The 24749-nt window shown below is 37.1% G+C and overlaps 4 protein-coding genes across 4 annotated transcripts; 2 read left to right on the top strand and 2 right to left on the bottom strand.

Annotated features, from left to right (window-relative positions):
- Positions 1-69: 69 nt before the first annotated feature.
- Edem1 (ER degradation enhancer, mannosidase alpha-like 1) lies at positions 70-5671 on the bottom strand. Its single transcript, XM_053744498.1, has 8 exons — positions 5435-5671; positions 4339-4635; positions 3741-3984; positions 2967-3117; positions 2331-2510; positions 1695-1951; positions 1206-1450; positions 70-853 (listed from the first exon to the last, which is right to left on the bottom strand). The coding sequence occupies exons 1-8, from the start codon at positions 5533-5535 to the stop codon at positions 136-138; spliced, it is 2193 nt and encodes a 730-aa protein (XP_053600473.1). The 5' UTR covers positions 5536-5671; the 3' UTR covers positions 70-135.
- Positions 5672-6600: 929 nt separating this feature from the next.
- Positions 6601-12163, top strand: LOC128669586 (cyclin-A2). Its single transcript, XM_053744499.1, has 8 exons — positions 6601-6972; positions 7183-7475; positions 7805-8018; positions 8423-8646; positions 8923-9127; positions 9397-9538; positions 9983-10160; positions 10685-12163. Exons 1-8 carry the CDS (start codon positions 6826-6828, stop codon positions 10785-10787), a joined length of 1506 nt encoding a protein of 501 aa, XP_053600474.1. The 5' UTR covers positions 6601-6825; the 3' UTR covers positions 10788-12163.
- Positions 12164-12853: 690 nt separating this feature from the next.
- Positions 12854-22674, bottom strand: wgn (wengen). The gene is made up of 4 exons (XM_053744503.1): positions 22345-22674; positions 21426-21891; positions 19102-19227; positions 12854-13035 (listed from the first exon to the last, which is right to left on the bottom strand). The coding sequence occupies exons 1-4, from the start codon at positions 22360-22362 to the stop codon at positions 12977-12979; spliced, it is 669 nt and encodes a 222-aa protein (XP_053600478.1). The 5' UTR covers positions 22363-22674; the 3' UTR covers positions 12854-12976.
- Positions 22675-24054: 1380 nt separating this feature from the next.
- LOC128669552 (uncharacterized) lies at positions 24055-24603 on the top strand. Its single transcript, XM_053744455.1, has one exon. It carries the CDS (start codon positions 24055-24057, stop codon positions 24601-24603), a length of 549 nt encoding a protein of 182 aa, XP_053600430.1.
- Positions 24604-24749: the final 146 nt, after the last annotated feature.

Genomic DNA, 24749 nt, shown 5'->3' with positions numbered 1-24749 from the left:
GTAGAATTCTCATTGAACGAGTGTTATATTTTTTTTATCAAGATACATCCCAAGAAATAAACAAAAAAATCCTGATCAGTCTTTTATTAAAACATAAATGGAATAAACAATAAATACACTTCTTAATATCTAAGATCACATTTCTAATTGTTTTTTACTTAAAAATTCGCCAGCGAGTGATATCCTCTGCAGGAAGGAGGGCGCCGGCGTCAGCAACAACTTATAGTTGTGGACGTCAGGATGATCTGGGTACCTTTTCTCCTTTCTTATTCTTTCCAAAATTCTTTGCGGCTCGCATTTGGGTTTCGTCTTCCATTCATTATTCAAGAAATCTTGCAATACTTTCGGCAACAATTTATACACTTCTTTAGACCGCGTCACGCTAGGAGGTTGCAAATTATCAGCCAGCTGGGGTCTCAGGGGCACTATTATATCATCCACTTCTACATTTTCATCTTCCGCTGTGGATATTGTATCTACAGTAGACTCTTCCACAATTTCAGCTTGAGATTGCGTATTGTTGTAATAATTATTGATGCGTTCTTTCACTATATCTCTTAGACTAGATTCGTTTTTCGACTTTTCTCTTTCGGTGCCGTCTATATTAACGTAACCAGTCCTAGTTTCAGTTTTAATAAGGACTTGATTTTGGTCAATTTTAGGATCTTTCGGGGCATTTGTACTATTATTTTCTTTTTCTAATGCATCTACGTTGCTCGCAGAGTCTTTGGCATCTGTAGTAGATTCATTAGTTACATTTTTCTTTAAGGTGCCTTCAATCATGGTCATGAAGTGCAAGTTGTCTTCTTCTTCTAAAATTTGATATATTCTATGAACTTCACTTATATTTATTCTGAAAACGAATAAAAATGTGATTTACTCGCAGGTAGTAGAGATTACTGCTGGTGGACTATTTTTAAAAAGGTATAAACTATTTATTTAGTATAATATTTTCTTGGAATGTACGATATATGAAAAAAACTCTTACATAGTTGAATGACTAACAAACAAGGCACAGCCGAAACTACTGGTCGCCAAAAGCTGTTTGCCATGCAAGTTTTGACTAAAAATGGTATTAACGGGCTTACGTATACAGTTCAGGGCGTAATAAGGGGCTACATAGGCGCACACTGGCGCCACCATTACATTTTTGTTAATTTCTCTGAAAGAAAATGCTAGCGTGTCCCTTGAGCGGGAATACTCACCCTTCTCTCGCCTCATGGCAGCAATAAAGCATGGTGGGGTCGATGGGGTGCGCCTCGGTATTGAAGATGTACCCCCCGACGTCCACCACGCACTCCCCGCCCGGGGTGTCAATGACCTTGCCCACCACCCCCGGGTTGTGGATGAAGTTGTCCGGGTCAAACAGCAGGTAGAGGTACTTTGTCGTTTCTGAGAGGAAGAACGACTCCATTCGGTCTTCTTTGCGATGGTCGCGTACGTCTTTGATCTAGAAATATATGAGAAGAATTATGCGAGAAATATATGAGGGAAATGCGCGAAGAAAGGAGGGAGGCGGTTAATCCGCGCGTTTTATACTGTTGTCAGTGTCGTACTACATTCAACGACATTATTTTGAGGCTAACTCAACTGTGTGATTTGTCTATATTCATTTACTCATTTATTTATTAGATATTTCGCCTCCGTATCACGGAAAACTTATGTAAAGTGTAAGTATTATACCGTAAACTTACCGTAGCATATCCACACGGCGTCCACGCGCTGTGCTGGATACTTCTCAGTATATCTTCTCCCATTTGCAGTAATATAGGGTCCCGAGTGTCACGGTACAGGTACATGATGGACTCGATCAATTCCGGCCTGAGCGGGTAACTCTCCCGAGACGTAGACGCCTCGCCCGTACCCAGGTTGTACACTTCTGGAGTGAAACCGTATTGTTTCCACACGCTGTGGTAATTGTGTATTATCCTCATGGCTGTGTCGCTTTCACCTGTTAAGTAAATTTGATTAGGCTCGATTCCAGATGCTTAAACTCAACAGTTCTCTAAGTCGTACAATTTTCCAAGCTGTTTATATTACTTATAAAATTTTCAAGTGTATATTTATTAGTATTATATAGACTTAATATTTATGAGGAAAGGAGGCGTGTAGTCTCGCCCTGGAATAAGATCATTTCACTTCCAAATTTTTCCCTCGGATGTTATTAGTCGCCTCGTAAGAACGAGGCGACTAATAAGGGATATAGTCTCAACAGCTGATTAGCAACAACGGTATTCCCACAAAGGCTTTACGTCAGGTAGGCGATCGGACGTAATACCACAGCCAAATACATATTTTACGCTGATCACCATGTAATTAGTAATAATAACCTATAAGACTAAGCAGGCCCGGGTAGTAGGACTCGAGCGACTGGAACACCGGCAGCGTGACGTGGCCGCGCAGCATGGTGGCCCACACGAACCAGTCGTCCTTCTTCAGGTACTTGTCTATGGCTTGCCGCGCCTCCGAGAACATGGACATCAGCTCCGGCCTCTCCAGCAGGATCGCCCCTGGTGATTTAATTAATTTGTAGTGTGTTATTGCTGTCTGTCAGATTTTAAACAAGTCGCCTAAAGACATCTGACATGACTTATACGACAACCTTCCGCCATCTATTGCCAAGTAGTCGCACGCACTCTAGTGAACTGAATAGGCACTCAGTTTATTTGTCAGATCATAAATCTTATAATATAAACTATCAATCGATGATGAAAACTGAGCACTTTCGGAATCCACACCACAGTGTAATCACTTTAGTAACTTGATGGGATCATATAAGTATCTTTAATTACAATTAGAATAACGAATGTGATTTGAAAAATAAAAACATATACTATATATATTTCTCCATAAGTGATTTTTAAAATATATTATAAAACCTGCTAAACACATTTAATCTTACAAAAGATTAATTCAAGCAAATCCATAAAGTGCTACTTAGTAGATAAGAACTAGAAGATTCTTACCCTTAACCAAATATTCATAGTACGAATCAACACCACCACCAATCCCAGCGTCTTGCGCCGTCCACCGGCCCGTCATGACATCTACATGGTTCCCCACCAGACCAATCTGAGATCTGTGGTGGTACAGAGCTTTCAATGCATTCAATGCAACCTGAAATTAAATTATTGCATATAAATATGCCTTTATGCTGTATCTATCTTGAAACTTAAATTTGTTAAAAATTGGTTGAATCTTAAAAAGGTATTTTTTTTTTCAAATTTTGTTTATAAAATATAAATATAAAATATAGTAAAATATAATGTGAAAAATAAAACCATTTTTAAGATTAAACCAAGAAAGTTAACAGTTCAATAATAACTAATTTTAATTAATAATCTAATATGCTCTCTAAGACCCTCACATAGATTCTCATTCTCATATAGACCATTGACCACCCCCGTGGCCTAATGGTAATCACGCCAGACTGCTACACTGGGAGGGTCCCAGGTTCGAGCCCTGGTCAGGTCAAGATGGAAAATGAACTTTTTCAGATTGACCTGGGTATATAGACCTATATAGTTAGTAATCCATAACACAAGTCTTGAACATACTTTGGGGCCAACACACAGATTAACTGTGTGATTTGTCCCTACATATTTATTTATTCTTTGTTTGATGGTATACTATTGTTTCTCTTCAGTTGTTAAATGTATTGCCTTAGCCAACACCTATGGATATGCCGACAGATATGGAATGGTCCTATCCTAGGGCTGGAGTGTGTTACTAATAATTACCTCTTCATAAATTGGATCACCAGTAAGTCTGCTCAAAGTCCCAAACTCTACAATGAAAGTCCCCACACCAGCTGTGCAGGTGACCGTGGTTTCACCGGGAGGCACACCTGATCTCAGATTGATAGTGCCATACGGCATTCCTGTAGTGGTGTCAAATGCGGCAAGGATCCTCTGCGCGACATCTTCAGCCAATCGCAAAAGAGGGCCGTTGCATGGCCAGCCTGGTTCTAGGTTTATGCCTGTTCTGAAATTAAAAATGTATGTAACATATATATCATAAGGAAAAATTGCTAACATGACTACTACTTTTGTTTGATGTCATTATTATAGTGATTCATTCAATATTTGATGTTTTGGATCTGAATTGGTAAACAGTAAAATGTAGTGACACATCTCTTCAGATCATAAATGGAAAGGAAAATAACATTATTATAAATTTTATTAGCAACATATATGATTAACAGCTGATAATTAAACACATTTTAGGAAGAGTCTTCAAAAAGATGTTTATGTCTTGATGATGATTATATGTAAAAAGTATGAGAGATGTTTATATGTATAAAGTACTAAAGTAATATTTAAAAAATTATAAACCCACTTGTGTGAAAGTAAATGAGCACTCAACAGTCCTCCAACAATCCTGATGTTAGTTTCAAACACAGACACATTGTTATCTATATCAAAGTTCTGTTTCTTAAGCAAAATATCTACCACTCTGTTAAACTCTGTGTAGTTGCCCATGATGGCCAATGTGTCGAGAGCATCAATTAGAGTTAATGAGTAACTGCCCCAAGTGTCCATGCCATCACAACTTAAAGGACGTAATTCATCATATGGGTATGCATAACGCAAGTAGCTGTCATATGCATGCTGAAACATCTCTCGAACCTCTTCCCTGAAATGACACATTACCATACCATTACAAACATATTATCAACAGTGAATAATTTTAAGTCCACAAAACACTGAACCATGAATTTTACAGTAAATTGTATTTTTCATCAAATAATATAGTATAATGAAAAACTATAGATTTCCTAAATAGGTGTTTTGTTAATATAGACCTCTGGGTAGTTACTACATAGCTAATTAGCTAGACCATAGATGAGTGAGGCAAATTGTTCATTAGATGTTTCATTTTATTTGATGTTTTGCGACTTAAGACTTACGTACGGTAGACGTAGACGGTATGAGAACGTAATAAAATTGTTTACTTTAATTATTATATCATGTTATTGTAATTCAACTAAAATTGGCAACTGCATAAATACTGGTACCAATAAGAATATACAATGTAACTGTATGACACTTTCTTCATTCAGAAAGGGCCAAGACAAGAGCCCTGCCTACAGAAAATAGTCCTCAAGAGAAGATTACACTTGTGAAATAACTGCATTATGATAAATGTTGGTACAGAAATTCACTCAATAATAAGGATTATGGGCCATGACCCACCACGCAAGCCCATCGCGGATTGACGGGTATATCAAAATTAGACGTACTAGTAGACTGCCTAAAATGTCCCTGACTAAAATATCCATACATGGTCTTAATGTGTGCGAAATTAGGATAAAAATTTAACCGATATTACTCAAGAGTAATGTGGCTGACAGAGTTTTGGAATTCGGTGAATAGTTTCGAAAATAACCCCCAACACATAAACGTACAAACATTTATCAGTGTAGATTATGTACCTGAGTTTCAAAACATCTTCTTTTTTATACTCTCTAACTGCCACACTTGTATTAAAAAAGTTAGATGCAACAAACAATAATATAAATATGGATTTCTCCATTTGATAATCACCGCTAAAAAACTAATATAACAATATAGAAGGTAAATAATCGGAATTTACTGTGTGTTCTTAATAAAATTCTCAAATTCAACAGAGGTAGGTTAGGCACCTACCTAACAAGTTGTCATGTTGTCATTGTCAATTAATTGTCAGTGTCAAATCACGTCAAAACCAGCTGTTTATTAGTTTTTTAAAATTATTTTTAGCAAAAAATATTGTTTTAAAATAGGGGGGCATATTTCACAAAGCTCTGCGCAGATGGCGCTAAGGTACACAAACATTGCTAATGGAGGCAAAAAGCGCCAATTTTTAATATTGTTTCAGATTTTCGACCAAAAATACCATCTACGCAATCGTGGTGCAAGTTTAAATAAAACAGGAAGGATTAAGTGGATTATGCAGAAAATAATAACACTATTTTAGATTATGTTCTGCATTATTTGGTCAACTGTGGTCATTAACTGATATAAACTTGATTTTCTCTGAAGATATTACCTGTATGAAGTCCATATTTTGCTTCTTTTCGACCGTTTACTTCCTCGAAAATTTTACAGCGTGAGGCGTATCCCATATTTTTATCTTATGGAAAACGATTTTTCTAAATATTTCGGCACCCGAATATGTTACATTATTGTATATTTTCAGAAATGAAACCATTAATAAAATACTCTAAAATAAACGTTTTAATCGACATAGCAAAAGGCGGCAAAGCTTTTATGTACCTAACATACAGTGCTGTAATCTGGCGGGATAAATGTGCAGTAATATAAACTAAATAAATGAAAACTCAAGGTGAGGTTGAAGTGAATTTTTGGTGAATAACATTTTCTTTAATTAAATACCTATAAAAAATATTTTAGCAGGCTTCCTTTCCGTATTTTGAGTAATATAAAAATATTTTAAAATGCAAATTAAAAAAAAGTGAGTCAGTCGTTAAATCCCAATACTTCTAAACAAAACAAACTTTGAACCAAACACTCCGCCATAGATAATTTTGAAATGCGCTTTTGCTATTGGCCTAAATTTGAAATAACATAGACAAAAGAACGTAAATACAACAGCTGTCGTCCACCACAAAAATGTATGTTGTCCGTTGACGATATTTAGCATATTTTGACGGTGGTTTAGCATTTATTTTGAGTATTTTCGCGTTCTACACTCAATTTTTGATAAAATGTGGTAGCATTGGGAGAAGTACACGTATTTCCGCTTCGGTTGCATTTAATTCCGTTCACGCGGCCCTCACACTTGTTTGATTTAACGATACTGTTTACGGAAAAAGCGGGGGCAATGGCATTCAGAATTCACGAGGATCAAGAAAATGCTACTTTAGGATTGAAGAAAGAAAATGCAGATGTTTTTGCGGCCGCGAATCAACGGCGTGCCCTTGGCAATATCAGTCACTTTGCTTGCAACCAAAACCGAAATATACAGCTCGTAAGTATTATTTTGGCATCATTTCACATTCATTCATTTCTTCTGTTTTGTCACTAAACTAACGCAAAGTAATATAGTATTTAGGTTATTCCCTTGTAACCTCAATGAATAATGTAGGTACCTACACTTTGTAGGTAAATGAGGTCGGTTTGAAGGCGCGGGAAATCTAGTTAAATCGCGATTATTTTCTCACCGACATTCGTATTTCAGCCTGGATTGTCAAATGGACCGTGTAAAGTTCAAGATGAGAACAGAACAGTGCGACAGATCAAGAATGAGAAGAATATTGTACCACCAGTGGATCAATTTCGCGCGTTTAGCGTATATGAGGATAAACCAAATGAAGTGGAGGTCAGGAGACGCGAACCTACCTTCAAACCATTTGTTGCTAAGGATTCCAATACTAGGAAAGAAAACATCTTTGTAAATGCTGCAGGGAATTCCAGGAAACAAGCTTTGGCAGAAAAACAACCAGAGCGGCCTAAAGAGGCACCTGTGAAAAGGTTAACTTCTAACATACTTTATATTGTTTTTTAAGTAGCATATGATTGAAGGCCCGTGTACAGCAAATGCATATCCAGCATGTGCATTGCAAAATGAAATGGAATTTTGTGTACACATGCACATAACATAAACCAATACGATTGTGGAACAAGACTGCTCCACAGCAATTTGGTGTGGGTTTTTAATATTCTTCTTGCAGAACTTTTCTTCTAAGCCAGTTCAACAATCAAAGTCTTTCTATTATTTCAATTCCTAGCAACCACCTAATTTTATTCAAATAGGTTGGTGGATATTAAAATTATTTTTGTGTATGATTGTACCATTTTAGATTGCCATTGCAAGAAAAGAAAGATGTGGTGGAATCACCCATGTCTGTGGGAGAATCAAGTGTACTCTCCATGTCTATATCCAGGAATGATAGCCATATCCTTAATGACAGTCTTGAAGATGAAGACACTATTACAGCAAAGACTGACCGAGAGATGTTCTTCCATGTGGTTGAATACAGAGATGACATCTACCAATACATGAGGGAAATTGAGGTACATATAGTTGATAATGTTGATTTTTGTTTGAATACATGGATTTTCTTTTTCTATGTTAAGTAAGTATATTAAGATTGAAATGTATGTTTTCATTTTATTACATGTAAATTATCAATTAGATTGTATTCCAGTCACAGACTACCCAATTGAATCAGGAAGTGTTGCTCTGTGTTGCATTCATACACTGGTGTTCCATATTGTACCTTGATGATTTATTATTATGAAAATCATTGTATTTTCTTTATAATAAAATAATAATAGTTTTTTGTTATGAGCTTGATTTTTTTGATAAATGTTTTGGGGCCAAAAGCTTGGTGTTGTGCCTTTTGGAAAAGGCCTCCTGTCCAACTCAACTCTAGTCCAGTGCATGTTCTGATTTAAAATTCACGCATCTAATTCAGGTTAAGAATCGGGCCAACCCCCGCTACATGCGAAAGCAGCCAGACATCACGCATATGATGCGATCTATCCTCATCGACTGGCTGGTGGAGGTGTGTGACGAGTACAACCAGCAGAATGAAACTCTACATCTGGCTGTGTCATACGTAGACAGATTCCTGTCCTACATGAGTGTTGTTCGCACCAAACTGCAGCTTGTTGGTACTGCTGCCACATATATTGCAGCGTAAGTATTTTGTTGTCAATTAATATTTTTGTAATGATAATTTTGTTGAATTATGTGTTTTGCATAATTAGTTTGCTTCACAAGAATTCAATTTGCTGCACTAAAAATATACCTATTGTTTTTTTATTCTACAACAACAATCTCCATGTAATTAAAACAGAAGAAGAATTCTAATATAATATATGGTATATTTATTTACAACTAAAATCCAAAAGTGTAAATGGACATTATGAATAAAAGTGAGTGTTAAACTGATCAATTTTCTTTGTACCACAGGAAATACGAAGAGGTGTATCCACCAGAAGTGTCAGAGTTTGTGTACATCACAGATGACACGTACACGAAGCGCGAGGTGCTGCGGATGGAGCACCTGATTCTGAAAGTGCTGTCCTTCGACCTCTCCACCCCCACGGCTCTGGCGTTCCTCTCGCATTACTGCATATCTAACGGCCTTTCAAAGAAGATGTTCCATTTGGCTTCTGTAAGTTAACATAATATTTTAAGGAAATCAAAAAGTTTTTTATTAATAAAAAGAACTACTTACATATTTTAATACTAATCGATACATATTAAATACATAACTGCATATTAAATGTTTGTGACTGGAGTCTTTTATTAGTAAGAGATGTTGGATTTTTGTATAGTTATGAATTTTATTCCATATATTATTCCTTTTTATTTTGTTAAATATGAAACATTGGCATTCGTTTTGTAAGTTAAATAAAAGTCTATTAAACCACATAATTTCAGTACCTAACGGAGCTGTGTCTACTGGAAGCAGACCCTTACCTACAGTTCAAGCCGTCAGTGATCGCGGCGGCCGCACTCGCCACCGCGCGGCACTGTCTGCTGTGCGACCGCTGCAAGACTGCCGACCATGCTACTGATGAAGGTAATGCAAATTTGAAGTCTTTAACGTTACGCTACATAAACGTTCCCGCGGAACGGTCACGGACGCATTGTCGAACGGCGGTCGCAGGCGATCGCGGGGTGCGACAGGTAGGAGGGGTACGCGGGGTGCACAGGGATGTATTGAAATCCAGGGTCGGAGCCTGCACGCTATAAGTCTAATTTAGCGAAATAATAAATTTTGCTAGTAATGGTGGTTCCCACTGAGGAATTCGCTGCAAATGTTATTTTATTTTACATATTATTATAATATCCGTACAGTTGAAACTTAAATAAACGCTTAGAAAAAAAAAACGAATTTTAATCAAAATTATTTTCTAGACATCTAAAGATATATTAAATCTGTACATGTGTTGTCTACTTTAGAATTGCTGAAGTAATATTGTGTATGAAGTAAATAAATAAAATAATATTGTACGTCGAGCAGAGCCGAGCCCCCGCAAGCTGGAGTGGTGCCTGCGCGTGTCGTGGAGCGGCGCGCTGGCGACGCAGACGCGGCTGCCGGCGCCGGCGCTCGAGGCTTGTCTGCGTGCGCTGTCTCGCTCGCACGCGCATGCTGCGCTGCGTCCGTACCAGGCCGTGCCCGAGAAGTACAGCCGCGACAAGTGAGTACATGCTTAGTGCGTGCGCCTTCCCCCGCGTGTTTATTTGCCCGCGAGACCAGTTATTTTTCCGGAATTATGTAGTATGAAATATGGAAAAGGAGGTACTTCCTTACATATTTCAAACTACATAATGTACATACAAAGTACATGTATTCAAAATCTCAAGAAGATTGGTTGAGTAGATAGAGCGTAACAAATTTGTTCGCATTTATAGTATTAGCTTGGAAGTTAGGATTTGGATACTACCGGAAAAGGATCATTCCATCAAGCTTAATTATTGTTTGCTCTTTCAGTTATGTAATAAAGTTTTAGTGATCTTCAAAGCTCTCATCTCCACATATTTCTGGTAAAAGAATCTTTAAGATTCCGCTGTGCTTTTAAAACCGATATGACATCTTTTAGAATGTCATTATTGCCTGTCATCTGCCTAACTAACTAAACTTGAAATATTGCAAAAAGTCTGACCTGTATAATTTGTACTCTCTGTTGTGGTAAATGAATAAAATCGTCCCTTTGCCGATCAGGTTCGACCGCGTGTCGACGATTCCCCCGCGGCCGATGTTCCCGGTGCCGGCGTACGAGCCTCCGCAGCCCGCGCCGCGCCCGGACGCACACGATCAAAGCTAGTAACACCACATTCACCTATGTAAGTCCTTGATAACAACCCATACATGAACGGTATATACATCGCACGACGTATCCTGATAAAGTATAGCGAATTTACAACGAGAACCTCTGTGGTACATTGCGTCCTTAAGTTTGAATATTTCACGTTTAGCAGTATTAGTAAAGATTAAAAAAAAAATCGTCCATTTATATGTCACAAGTCATGTTTGGGTTTCATTAGTATTTGAAATTTTCTTCAAAAGCGCGTTGTAATTGTCAAATTGTTTAAGGTCTTGTGATCCCAATATTGTATGGTTAGGTAAAATGATTTTGGACTTTTACCCATAATTATTATTGTTTTATTACTACAATAAGAATAATTTAAGAGACGCAAATATTCACAGAAAGTTTCGTTTGTTTTGTGTAATATTATCAAACATACAAGTTTAGTCTACAAAAGGTAGGTCCTATTTTATTATTTTATATGTGTAATTGTTGTATTTGTTGTAATTCTCCATAGTTTTAATGTCTGAAAATAAGTACTATGATACATACTGATAGATCTTGTGAGTTTAGATTTTTGTGTTTATATTTTAATAATTAACCTTTTCCTATGGAAATGAAAATGTTAATATTAGGATTCTGTATGTCGTAGTTGGATTCACTTTTGACGTGTGACGTTGATAAAGCAGCATAACTGAAATAAATTAATACTAGTTTCCAAAGAAATCTGGGCATATCTAATTTCTGATGCTATTTCAAATGTATTGCTGTGTTTGCATTTATACGCTTACAATTTTCGCCTTAGTACGAGTACCTAGTTAAGAACACATTGTACAGAATAAATATTATATAGTAGTCTAAGTATTGCATTGTTACCACGAAATTGTCGTATAATTCGCGATTTTCGCCAATTTCGTGTGTGATGAATATTTTAATATATTTTTATAACTTAACCTTTGCTGTGTTCATTAAAGTCTGTAAGAATTCCTCTTTTAGCTTATGGATTCTGATATAATTTGACTCAATCTCGTGCGATAGGTAGCTAATGTTTGTGATCGAAGTAAATTGGACCAATTAATATTAATGTTAATCGTGTTTTTAATACTAGGCGAAGACAATATTACATCGTACCTTTAAAATAAAAGTATAGCTAGCATAGCTCTGTTCTGTTCTACAGCTGTGTGCTCAAGACTTATGAACTGACCGATGTTTTTGCCATCATTTCCATTTCAATACTGTTTGTTAGTAAATTATTATTTTTGAGATATAAGGTATGTTTTTAATGTTGAGAAGTAGTTTTTAATGTAATTTAATATAATCGATATCTTGCTCCAGTTTTGTGAGGAGGTAGGTACTAGTATCTTTCCTGGTAATATACGATGGAATTAAAATAATGTTGCGTTTTATTTGTACATTCTTTTTTTATTTTACTAACTCACTAACAATGTTACATATTAAATTATTCCATGTGATCGACCTAGAACAGATTTTTGCCAGAACGAAATATAGCCAGCCATCGACATTTATATGAAAAATTTACAGCAGCTACAGTGTACTCCAAAGTTTTCTTTTTCATATAAATTTTGAAGATCCCGATACGAATACGTTCTCGTAAATATTCGAGTTATAGTTATTGAAAAATTTAGTGTGAAGTATCCGTTTAGGAGGATTTTTTATATTTGAACAGAATTCGTCCATTACCAGTTACCCTGTTTACGTAAATTAATGAAAACGACAGTGATGTTGGTTTGACCAGGTGAATGCGGGCGACGTTGAAACATGGTTTCCTTCCGCAGCTCATCTCAAAGAGGATTTCGATAAAAGGCTCTAAGAAATTGTGATAAGTCTGAGTTTGCCTTGGGCAAGTCTTAGACTCCTAGACGAGATCTATTTGGGGAGCGCCCACGTCACGCCGGCTCGTGGATTGGCCGAGAATACATGGAATTGAGCTCATAAATTACATTCAAATATATTCATAATCTCTTCAAAACGAATGAATAGCTTTATTGTTTCGTTTTGCTCTATATTAGATTGGGATGACGATGATGATTGTGTACCATTGCTGTTACTTAGAAAATACAAAATTAATTTTAAAAATCTTTATTTTTTCGACAACATGTTTTTTTCTATTTGCATTTTGCTCGTATGCGAGGTTGCTTAATTTATAGAATTTGTACTGTACTTTTTCGGACGTTTATCGGTGGTAATTATGAAGGGTGCTTTTCTTGTGTGTACACGTTGCCCAGTCCCTTCTTCGACTGTGGACCTAGAACAATAAAAATTAATAATTTGGTATGCCAATTTAAAATTTGTTATGCAAGAAAAGGCAGCCTGGCCAGCAAATTATAATTTGTTAGGCAATAAAACAATTCAGGCGACAATTCTTGTTCCATAAAAATCATGATTATGGTCATCAATTTTGAATATAAGCAGGCCAGCAAAATAATTATTTGGGCAGCAAGATTGGTTTGTTATACTTATTTTTTATTGCGGGGGGCTACCGCACCCAGCGTAACGGGCTGCTGTCGGACTCTGTTGACCAATTGTTTCTGGCCATATCTTGCTGTCCTGTCCAATTTAGATATATTTGTTGATCATAAGTTGATGCCCGATTAGTTAAGTGGTTTACCAAAAAAAACTGCTTTTCAAAAAATATAAATTGCAAACCATTTTAGAATTATTTCCTGACCATATGTTGCTGACCAATTATATATTTCAGCTAGCCAAATATATTTTTTTTGCTGACCAAAATACGAATGATCTGCTGACTGATTAAATAAAATATAAAAAAAAGTCCATTCGATGAATGCACTTGATGACCAACTGCCATTTTGATACAAAAAGTTGCTAGGATATACGTAGCCAATGCTAATTGCGGTTTGTAGCTTCCATATTTGAATTTACTGCTTGTGCGCGTGCGCAGGGAATGCTAAACGAGCTTCAGCTGCCGATTATTCTCGGGCATATTCATACGCCATAAAATTCGAAGGAAATTAAAATTTCCATCGACGCGTTTGTTTATGGTTCTCTCCTTTATTTGTATTTTTAGACTGTAACTTTAATTAGTAATGGGAATTTATAATGCAAAATGCATTGGATTAATGTTATACCGCTGCCAGAACACTTTTCAAATTTGTTTATTGATTTAGGTTCAAATAATATCACTTTAGTTTGCTAGGCTTTCATTTGAATTTTTCTGATAGGGTAAGGTACATTGCGTTAAATATTAATAGAAACTTTAAGCAGAAATATACTTTTGTTTATAAACAGTGTAATGTTGGCAAGTTTCGCTGGAATATACGAGAAGTCTGTTACTGCCGACTTTTCCCGGAACCATTGACTGAACATGTAAATGCTGCTATCAATTTAGTTTTAACCTTCAAACGCTCGCCAATTCTCGGTTGCGTCTGGGAGGCAGACAATTTAGATATTATAGCGAGATGCGCCGGCGCAGGCGGCCGATTGCCCCGTGCGTGGGCGCTGCGTAAACACAATAAATCATTGCCCGCCAGTCTGGGTGTCGTCGCGACGGGGCATTTTGAAACATGATAAGGGTCGCTCTTGTGACTTTCGCACGCCCTTCGTCTTGCTGTAAAATTTATTTGAAGGGGATATGCCCAAACCCGAACTTGAAAACTTTTGTATTGTAATGTAATGTATGAATAGTATGCGATATATATTCGATTAGCATTCCCTAAGTAAATAAAAATATTTACTTAGGGAATGCTAGTATATACATATATACATAATACATATCGCATAAAGAAATCGATGAACACAAGTTCATAGAATCCTTTATGGCTTAACCACTCCTATTTCATAATGTGTCTGGTGGAACATTAGACAGGTAGCCTAGGCTCAAACAATAACGTAATAGTACACAAAGGTCACTTATAAGGTGTGGTGTACTTCCATTAGCCATCTTTATACAAAGCGATTCATTGCCCATAGCACATGTTGATTGCACGGTTTTCGTGAACAATGAGGCTAGAAAGTTCATCGGAATTGAAGCTTTATGAGTATCAGATCGGAATACAGTAGGCATTAAATGATCGAACAAAGGCCATTGAATTGGAATTCATTAGAACCTGATGAAAAAAATCGATTTCTAATCGGATTGTAAATTGCCACACAGTATTATAATACAAAAATATTACACATTCTCAGAGGCAAAGAAAGCATTGAAATTCTTATATGGCAACACCGGATGTGAAGTAAAATAAGGATTTTTGCTCCACCATCGTTACGTGTTCAATCGCGGAATATTGATATAATGTGCAAGTTTATAGCCGGTAACAAATGTTATTGGCTCTACACGGTCCTGTGAATATTAAACTAAGGACCATAACGCCCGAGCACTTCCGGAGCCCCGAAAGGAAAGGAAATTCAGGTGCGAATTCACTATTCTGAGCACGTGATATTGTCCAGGATCGGTTCCCATCGTGTTTATTATCGAATGCAAATCAAAAGAGCAACAACACCAATTTTGGGCAGAGTGCTTACTTTGAAAGTGTAAATATTTCATAGAAATATTGATGCATAACGCTATTTAAACACAGGGTAAGTATAACGCAACCGCCTGGGTCTTCGTCAGCGGTAAATAAGGTAACCTTGTATAAAAAAGTCTAAGCCTAATTACTTCAATTCACGTCAATAGATGCAGATTAAGGAATCCTTTGTAAAATCATGATATCACCTGAGAATAACCAAGCTAATAAAATATGTAATTCGATCAAACCGCATTTTGTTTTACGACTACGATCGCGTCATCGACAGCACTTCGACCGAACGACTACTCAATATATCCCGAATATATTTTGATGGAATCTATTATTGACGGCGCAAACGTCTAGTGGAGGAAGCTTTTGGGAAGCGCTTCCTGGCGCTGAGAGAAATGGGGCCGCGCGTGACGCACGTCTTTACCTCTCTACATCCGCTCATAGAGATCAACGGTTTTTATAAAGTTCTCCATAATTTTCGTTTAATATTTTTTTTAGTTAAGCATAACCTCCTGTGGTATTTTTTAGCTTCCGCTATTAATTAAAAGACATTGATAAAAATGGGATGGTGGCACAAGGTACGGGTTTGGCCCAGACTTAAACCGTTAAATCCGGTTGAAATATGTACTGTTGAACAGTACATCTAGCAAATCAGCTTCCCGACGAATTTAAAAAAATAAAAGCTTCGTTCGAATGACATTATTTGTGTCCAAGAAAATAAATTATGAATGTTGTTGCTCGTAAATTCGAAGTTGTGAAGTGCAGTTTTAGCAACACCCAACTTGTATTCCGGAATAGTTACACCCACGCAAATATATTTCGTAATATGAGAGTTGCTTTGCTTTTCTCCCTCGAGGAAGTGCGCTCCACTATGTTGTGAGTGAATTAGTTAATTTATTCGTTTTGTTATGTATGTAAACCGGGAAAACATATGTTGCTTTCTCGGTTTAACTACATTTAATTCTTCATCAAACGGAGCCCAGGTCTGCGTTCCTATTATTTTCCTCCGCTTCGCATGGTCTTCGGCATCCTTAGTTGTCAGACCACCATTTGCTATTTTTGAGTTTTGCTTTAATGAATTATAAGCCTTTTATTCTGTAGTAATTTGCTAAAATATTCTGTTACAATTAAAAAAATATTTTTTTTTCTATTCTATATCGCCACCGCTATTGTTTGTGGTCACTAAATGGTCTGTGTTTGTGGTCATTATAATTGTTTATGATTTCATGAATGCAAAAATCAATAAAATATGAATAAAATATAATGTTACAAACAATTATATGACAGCAATTTTTTTATGTAGTTTGTGAATTCTAGGCATTTGAATTGGTGTTTATTTCTATCTGGTTCTGGCTGCTTCTATGGCAGATTTCTAATAGGACTTCAATAAAGAAGAAGAATCCGTAGTAAAAGCTGTCTTTGTAATAATAATGCAGCCGTGCTCACGTCCAACGTGACTAGACTCAGAGACTCTAGTTGGTCATGAGACACGACACGGTCGACTTGTTTCCATTGTACTTATTTGAAAGTTAACAAGAGAAATATTGTTTCAATATCAATCCGGCTACCTTTATGAGCTATCGGTACAAAATGTTGGTTTCCTAAACTTTTCCCTATCTGATGATAACCTACCTACTCTCTGAACCATATCCTGCTAACCGCACTCCATCCATCTCTTATTTATTCATTTATTAATTTATGCACACAATGTATAGTGTCTCTTCTATAGTGCCTTCTACTTTTTTCATACAATTTCGAAGTACCTACCTACACTCTCACTATTTTATTCTCTCCCATATTCTCCTAAAGTGCGGTCTCCTAGTTATATCAAAGCATATTTATTACTTTCCCAATCCAAAAACAGTAAATAATGATATAATATATATAATTTTAATAAAGATATATAAAATAAATTATATAATTTATTTTAAAATTTTCGTGTGGTTGATGGAAACGCGCCATTACGCCGAAATCAACGATCACTGGTGGAAGACCACACTAGGCAGCGCGCCGACTGATCCCTTATCCCACGACATGGTGCCACGCACTTTCAGAATAATAAGTTTTCAAGTTCATTGCTCAAGTGCATCTGTTTATAACTTTAATACTCGGCTCGATGTTACACGATTATTGAATAGTGTTGGTATCTTGGCAAAATGGTTCGTTGATCATAAAATGCAGGAAAGTGAACCCGTATTCTGGTGCTTTATTATGATTATTCATATAAAAATTCATCTTTATCTGTTGATGTACTGTTTGTTTTTGATTTATTGGCTATCTTTGCCCACTTCTTGAACCCACTTTGCACAATCTTGAACCCACTTTTAAAGGTCTTTTAGTTTTTTTTACGCAGATTATACCGGACCCGCATTATAAGTTGCTATACTACTATCTCAGCTAAATCATAACTTACTATTGGCATACCTAGTTACCGTTTATTATTTTCTCGATTAGAAAGTCCATAGGCTAATATGAAAACTCTAGTGCAGGTAATCGACCCTGTGGAGGCGTAGTACGCACGTGCTTTCATTAGGAGGTTATTTGTAATGCAGGCTGTTAGCCACGCTCCGCTTCCGCCAGCCTTCACTCGAGCCGCCCCGGGAAGGACCGAGCTTCCTGCTACCACTCGATTTTTGACAATTAACGATAAATAAACCCACCGACCAGTCATAATTTAGAAGGCCGTTGAACTTTTTCTAAATGGACTGTAGCTGATGTATATTTATCCGTCGACGGTACAGAATTTTCCGCGAGTTTCATGTAAACAATCTCTAAATAACATCTACAATCTAAAGCAATCAACAAGGTACATAACATAAGTTGCTATTTCTCGGTAAGATATTATATTCCTTTACCTGTAAAGGTGTGTGTGTAACTTAATACTAACTTAATTAAACAATCACAGACCACTCAGCTTTGAGTGTACCGTACGTAGAGGCAACCAACGAGGACTTGAATTGAGAACTAGAGTTAGTACTCAACTTAAAGTTAAGAGCAGTGTGGTACCATACCTTTATGAAGTATCGAGCGCAGGATAACGAGGTTACGATAGCTCCTTTAAAATTTGTTCGGCATAAGCCAAGCGTGTCGGAATCCGCGACCTCCATAGTACGAGGGAGCAATTGACTATTAGCAACTAGTACATCATACTGATACGGACTGTCATTGGTTGATCCGTGATTGGGACATCGCATTGTTATTGTCTCTGTATAAAGGCCACTTGTGCAGCAATGTATATGGAATGCCACTAACGGTATGGGATGGGAATGAAAATCAATACATACGGACTGAATGTTTAAAAATCAATACAGAAACTTAATGTCTAAACGGCAGCTATTCTGTTGAGAAGAAATGTACGTATATAAATCAGCAGAGCAGACGTCTCGTTCGGTCGAGTAAGTTTATGGCTAAAATGACCTCTGGGACACGCCGATCGAAAATAAATAAGGAACGCGCTCCGGGCGCCAGGATTGTCAGACTTGCTCCCGCACTATCGAGACAGTATTTTAATCTTGTTGGCTCAGAGCCAGAGAAGATCACCGTCTCACAGACGTTAATGAGAGTTATGACCGTGTAAACATTCCTTTTTAGGAATTGCTTTGTGAAGGTTACGGACTCCTTTGAAATAGCGGTGCCGAGACCAGGAGGCGTAACATTCCAGCTTCACTGGCATACCAAAATGCCTCGTATAAAAAAGTAGATGAGAAGAATTAACACTTCACCGTGCAAATGAAACTCGATGAAAGAATCTTTAATTACCAATTGTTGTAATTGGATTTCCCTGTGGGTGTGAATATGAAGACGAAACAAAGGTCGAGTCTGTAAACACATACCGAGCAGTGCATCTTTGCCGACGTGAATGTTACAATAGATGTGGTGATCCGTCGGCGAGGGGGGCTCCGAAGGGGTCTCTCCTCCGGCTTCCATCAACCTCATCTTTGCTGTCAGATCTTTCATGTCTGGAAAAATAACAGAGGGTTATATGTTTTAGCTGGGACAATCACATTATATGGTATTTATTTAATCTTAAAATAATCACACATCATCATTTAGCTTTCATCATGATGGCAAACAAAATAAACAAAAACTACGAAGTTGGCATAGGTATCTCCCTAAACCAAGCTGTGTGTATTCACGACTGGCATTTCCACTGGCATTTTCATCTTCGATTGATTTGTAGTCTTGGTACACGAATATAACGTAACTAACAACATTGAAGTAACGTGTTTCTATTAGACCCTACATTGCGTCAGTAAGACACCAAATATATCAACATTGACACTTGGCATGTCGAAGTGAAAGTATGGAACATTAAAATGTTAAAAAGACAATGAGCCGTGACTGTCTTAGCTGTAATAATTTCCCAATGGTGACAAAACTTGTTGTAGCCACATCATGGTAAAACAATTTGTTATTCTCCGATATAATAGGACATGCTTGATAAGCCTATAGTTATCAAATTAAAGTCCAATATGTTTGAGACTAATGACAATACTCATTTGTAAAAGGCGAATGCAAGGAAAAAAACCGTTAGCTATTGTTACGCGGGCGGTCCGGTATAACTCAGGTCAAAATTAGTAGTGCACATGTTCAAACAAACCAGATTGTTTACATGGCGCGGGCGCGGCCGCTCCTGAGCTGAGCTTTAGATTTATTGCCTCTAACAGAATATGATGAAAGATCTAAAATTCTCAACAAAAGAACTCCTGGCTTATATTCATCATCGCGGTTTTTTCAGGTCAATATCCACTTTATACAAAATGTTGATTGACGCGTCTATATAAAAGCAAACTTTCTGTAGGTGTGGAGAGGATATTGATATGAAAAAAAAAATTTTTAAAACTGTTTTAAACTTTTTTGTTGATTAAAAAAGAAAAATAAGCCTGTCATTTTTTTCACACGGATTAGTGTGTAACCTAAAATATAAAAGTATATAAATATATTATACATATGTATATTGTACATACGGATAAAGTAAATAAAAATTATAAGTAGATATTATTATTTTGTATAAATTTTGTCAATATAATTGTAAATGGGGAGAAAACTAATGTTAATAGAAATTGCATATTTACAGGTCTTGGGACATAAGGGGGAAGCAAGTCGTATAGGGATGGAGAATATTTTGAGCATTCAAAAAATATGTGATCAGGTGTACCCTCGTCTAGGCCGCATTCACATAGCGAGTTGTCTTTAATTCTTATTTTAGCTTTAGCAATACCGGGGAGCATATCTAGATGGTGATTTTGTTGGCATATTCTACAAATGTCGCATGGGACCGTGGACATAATCTAATTTCATTAAAATTGTATTAATCCAAACTTCTCGTTGGATCCTTTAAAATGGTATTGAAGATTTTATCTTGTGAGGATCTCTGTTGGTAATTTTATATTCAGAGTGCGTAATATTTACTTTGGGTTGTATAATAAATAAATACAGTGGAGGTCGCATGATCACGATTGTTGTCGGTCCTGAATAAATAATCGTGAAGGCAACATTTTAAATTCGGAGATTGAGCAGTAAGCAAAGTTTGGTGTTTGTAGGTAATAAGCTCTACTATAAGTACTTCTAAGATCGATCGATAGGATGACAGTTTATAGGTTGATAAATAAATGTGAAAAATTAGTAAAGCGGATCCTGGGCCTAGGCTCCGACGCTAATATAAATCGATAAACGCTCGGATGAGTGACTTAGTCGATAATTTATTTATATAATATAAATATATGCAAAGGATAACATATCAGTTGGTGTTTGCGGACGGGCTTGCTTGACGGCCCGACTGTTTGTTTTGTTTGCTGGCCAGATTTAGCTTGATTTACTGCCCGTCATATAACACGGGCTAATGGCGTGTTCCGCAGTACACCAAAGCTTTGCTAATAAAGCCGAAAATGTACCGACATTATCACCTTGCAGCACATAAATATTATGCCTGGTATTAAAATTTAACATTTCTGGAGTAATTGGGATTGACCCACAGATGGTACATTGAAGACTACGTTTTTTTTATAAATTGTAAAAAATATTACCTAACTCATACTAATTTCATTGAAATCATTTCAACATAAGTCGGCAGTAGTTTTGATCATATCAGTGTAGGGATACCAATAAGATAGTCATTGCCAAGTTTCAAAGACTGTCGTACATACTCTTATCTCACCTGACTGTAGTGTCTGCTTGAGAATTTTCCACTGCTTCGCGTGAGACAACGACACAAATAGTACTACTATAAAGAAAACCACACATCCACTGGCAGCTAACACCACACTGAGGGTCTGTAGGTCCCACTGGTCGTCAACATCATTCACTTCACTATTGCTGTCCGTGTAATCGTACTCGTAGTCACTGGATTCACTAGAGTCTGTGGTCGTGACATTACGACGCGGCGCGAGGAACGCCCAGAGATTGATTTGGTGGAGAGATTGGCAGACCGTGTCGCGGTGCAGTTCGCAGGGCAGGTACACTATGAGGTGCTGGCGAGGGTCGCAGCGCGTGCAGGGCTGGCACACACTCCGCTCCCGGTCCCACCAGGTGACTCTGCGCTCGCAGGGGCTGCCCGCCCACGCATACCCGAGAGCTAGTGTCGCGACCAGCAAACACAATTTGGGTTTGTCTCCTCGCATTACCTAGACAAAAAGTTTAAATGATAGGTAACAAGACCAAGACATTGTTAAATAGTACTTCTACGTACTATCCACAAAAGCATTTTAGTTTTGATTTGAGTAGATTTTTTAAATTATTACCTAATCAAGTGTTTACAAAAGTATTATTTTGTGTTTATTTCAGGAGCAAGTAAATTGTGTAAATCTCATACTTATGTAAATAGAGATTGTAACTTAAAGCTCGTTAGTCCGACAGTTTTTAAACTAAGCACACTAAATTGTTATTAGCAAATAGGAATATTCAATTTCAGGTCATTATTTTTACTTCGTCTCCTGAGCAAATTGAGGAAGTCGCTAACGCTTTACCGGAGAGACGGTAAGTATAGGCGCCCTACGACGATGTTGTAAATTGATAATGGTTAAGTTAACTTATTTTTTTGATACGTATTTAATAATAATTTTAAAATGAAGACTTACCTTTCTCCTTAAACTCATGTATACCGCTAAGTATTCCTTAAGGGCCACATCTCAACAAAATATTCATAACGAAGCCACTTTCACCAGTCACATGATACGTTTTAAACACTGAATTTAGTCAATTCACTATACATCCGCTTCATCCATGAAGTGATACAAAAAGATCGAAACTAAAAACTGTATTTTTTGTTGAAAATTGTTCTAGCGATTCTGCGTCGCGCGTCTTGCATACGACGGATGTCGGCTACGTCTGCCAGGTCGGTCTACGCTGCGCGCGCGCATCCGTGCCCGGTCATCGCGCCATCTTTCATTCAACAAACCCATCATTCCTCTTCCCACGCAGGATGCGAGTTTTCGGCGATATAATAGCTCTGCAGCTTTAGTACCTATACCAATAAGCATCATTGCAACGAGTACCTAACTAAAAAGTGTTAAAAATTACTAAGTACTTAATCATACCTAGTTAAGTCTATATAATACCTATTGTTATGTACTCTATCATTTATAATACTTGACGAAAGAGTGAGCATTTATGTAGATACCTTATACAATTCTAAAAAAGTACATAATACACTTACCTACTACCCAGGGCCCAGGACAGGTTACAATCCCAACTAGAAAGTGAGCTTCACCTAATCTCGATTTATCTACTTAAACATGTTGTCGCTAGTAGAAAATGTCTAACTAGGTAGAATACCTAGAGTCTAGTCGAAGAAGAATGGTAATGGGATGGTAGTAGGGTACTATTCATACTGGAATTAAGCGTTTTTCCCAGTACACGCGGACGAATTCGCGACCAATTTACTAATCACGGAATTAATAAAGTACCGAAGTACTTAGGTGCCTACAATTCATTTGTAAATACACTTGGAGTTAAAGCCTACTTGCAGTTAGTCGCTACGTCGACCTCTACTGCTTAATAGGAGGTAATATGGCGACAGTCGTAAGGACCGTACTGACGAAATAGTAACAGCGCAAAGGTCTCCCATATAACAAACTTCAGCTTTGAATGTTACTCGAAAATTTACCAGCGCGGTATATTGCTCAAGAACAACACAGAACAAGTACAGAATGTACAGTCAACAGCACATCAACCTACCCAAATTCATTGCAAACTCGCCACTATTACCGCGACATAGAGGTTTATGCTGGGAAACTTGATGTGATGTTGACTGTACGCTGAAGATGTCCTATTTTTCAGTTTTACGTTGTCACGTTAAGCTAGATTAACTGGCTTTAGGATTTTAAGATTTTGAAATAATGACATAGTTCTAACTCATCATCTATGAAGAATACCCAGTATAAGTATAATGTATAGTTAGCATAGTTCATTCCCTTAGTTACTGGAAGTAATCTGGATGTATAATAGTATATATATCTTCTCCCTAGATGACTTTTGTAATACCTTTATAATTGGTTTGGTTTCCTACTGCAACTTTTAACACCCAGCATTTCTTGATGACCAACAAAAATGGTCTATTGTTTTCTTTTTGTTGGTATATGATTTTTGTAAAAGATTAAGTCACTCCATTCCCTTACAAAGCGACATGTAAAGCGGCGGTGAATTTGATTCAAAGTTACAACCTTTTTCAAGAAGTTTTCCATCGTACGCCATCAGACTTTCATGAAAATCTACATACATATGATTACATTTTTTATTATTGTAAATAGGTCTTTAAAAGTAAAAACAATGTCAGGAAAACCGAGTACATGGTCTTTAAGGCCCCTGGTAACAGTCCCAATGTCACATTGAATATCACTCTCGGTGGAGTTGACATAAAACGCGTGACTAAATTTAAATACCTGGGACACATTGTTACTGAGGACCTTAAAGATGATGAGGACATTGACAGGGAACGCAGGGCGCTAGCGGTGAGGGGGAATATGCTGATCCGCAGATTCTCTCGTTGTACGGAAGATGTCAAGATCACGCTGTTCAAAGCATACTGTCAGAATATGTACACGGGAAGTCTGTGGGTCGGCTATACCCAAAAAGCGATGGGCGCACTGCGTGTTCTATACAATAACGTTTTCAGGATGATGTTGGGATTGCCTCGTTTCTGTAGCGCCTCAGGTATGTTCGCGGAATACCAAGTCGATGGCTTTGCCGCTATTATGCGCAAGAAGACCTCGTCGCTAATTTCTAGAATACGGGACAGTCCCAATAGCATTTTGAAAACGTTGGCAGATAGGTTTTCCTCTCCGTTGTGGGCTGCTTTTGTGAGGAGGGTGGTCTGCGAAAGAATTGATCCGATCTGATCACTCTCCAATTTTAATTTTATTTTATTTTTATTTTTTTTAATTTAATTGTATTTAATTTAATTTAATTTAATTTAAAAAAAAAATTAATTTAATTTAATTTCTATTTTATTTTATTGCTTGTAACTAACAAATCTAGACTAAGT

Source organism: Plodia interpunctella, chromosome 4, assembly GCF_027563975.2.
Source record: "Plodia interpunctella isolate USDA-ARS_2022_Savannah chromosome 4, ilPloInte3.2, whole genome shotgun sequence".
NCBI classification, from domain to species: Eukaryota; Metazoa; Arthropoda; class Insecta; order Lepidoptera; family Pyralidae; genus Plodia; species Plodia interpunctella.
The sequence above is the reverse complement of the archived record's forward strand: the minus strand, read 5'-3'. Positions and strand labels throughout refer to the sequence as shown.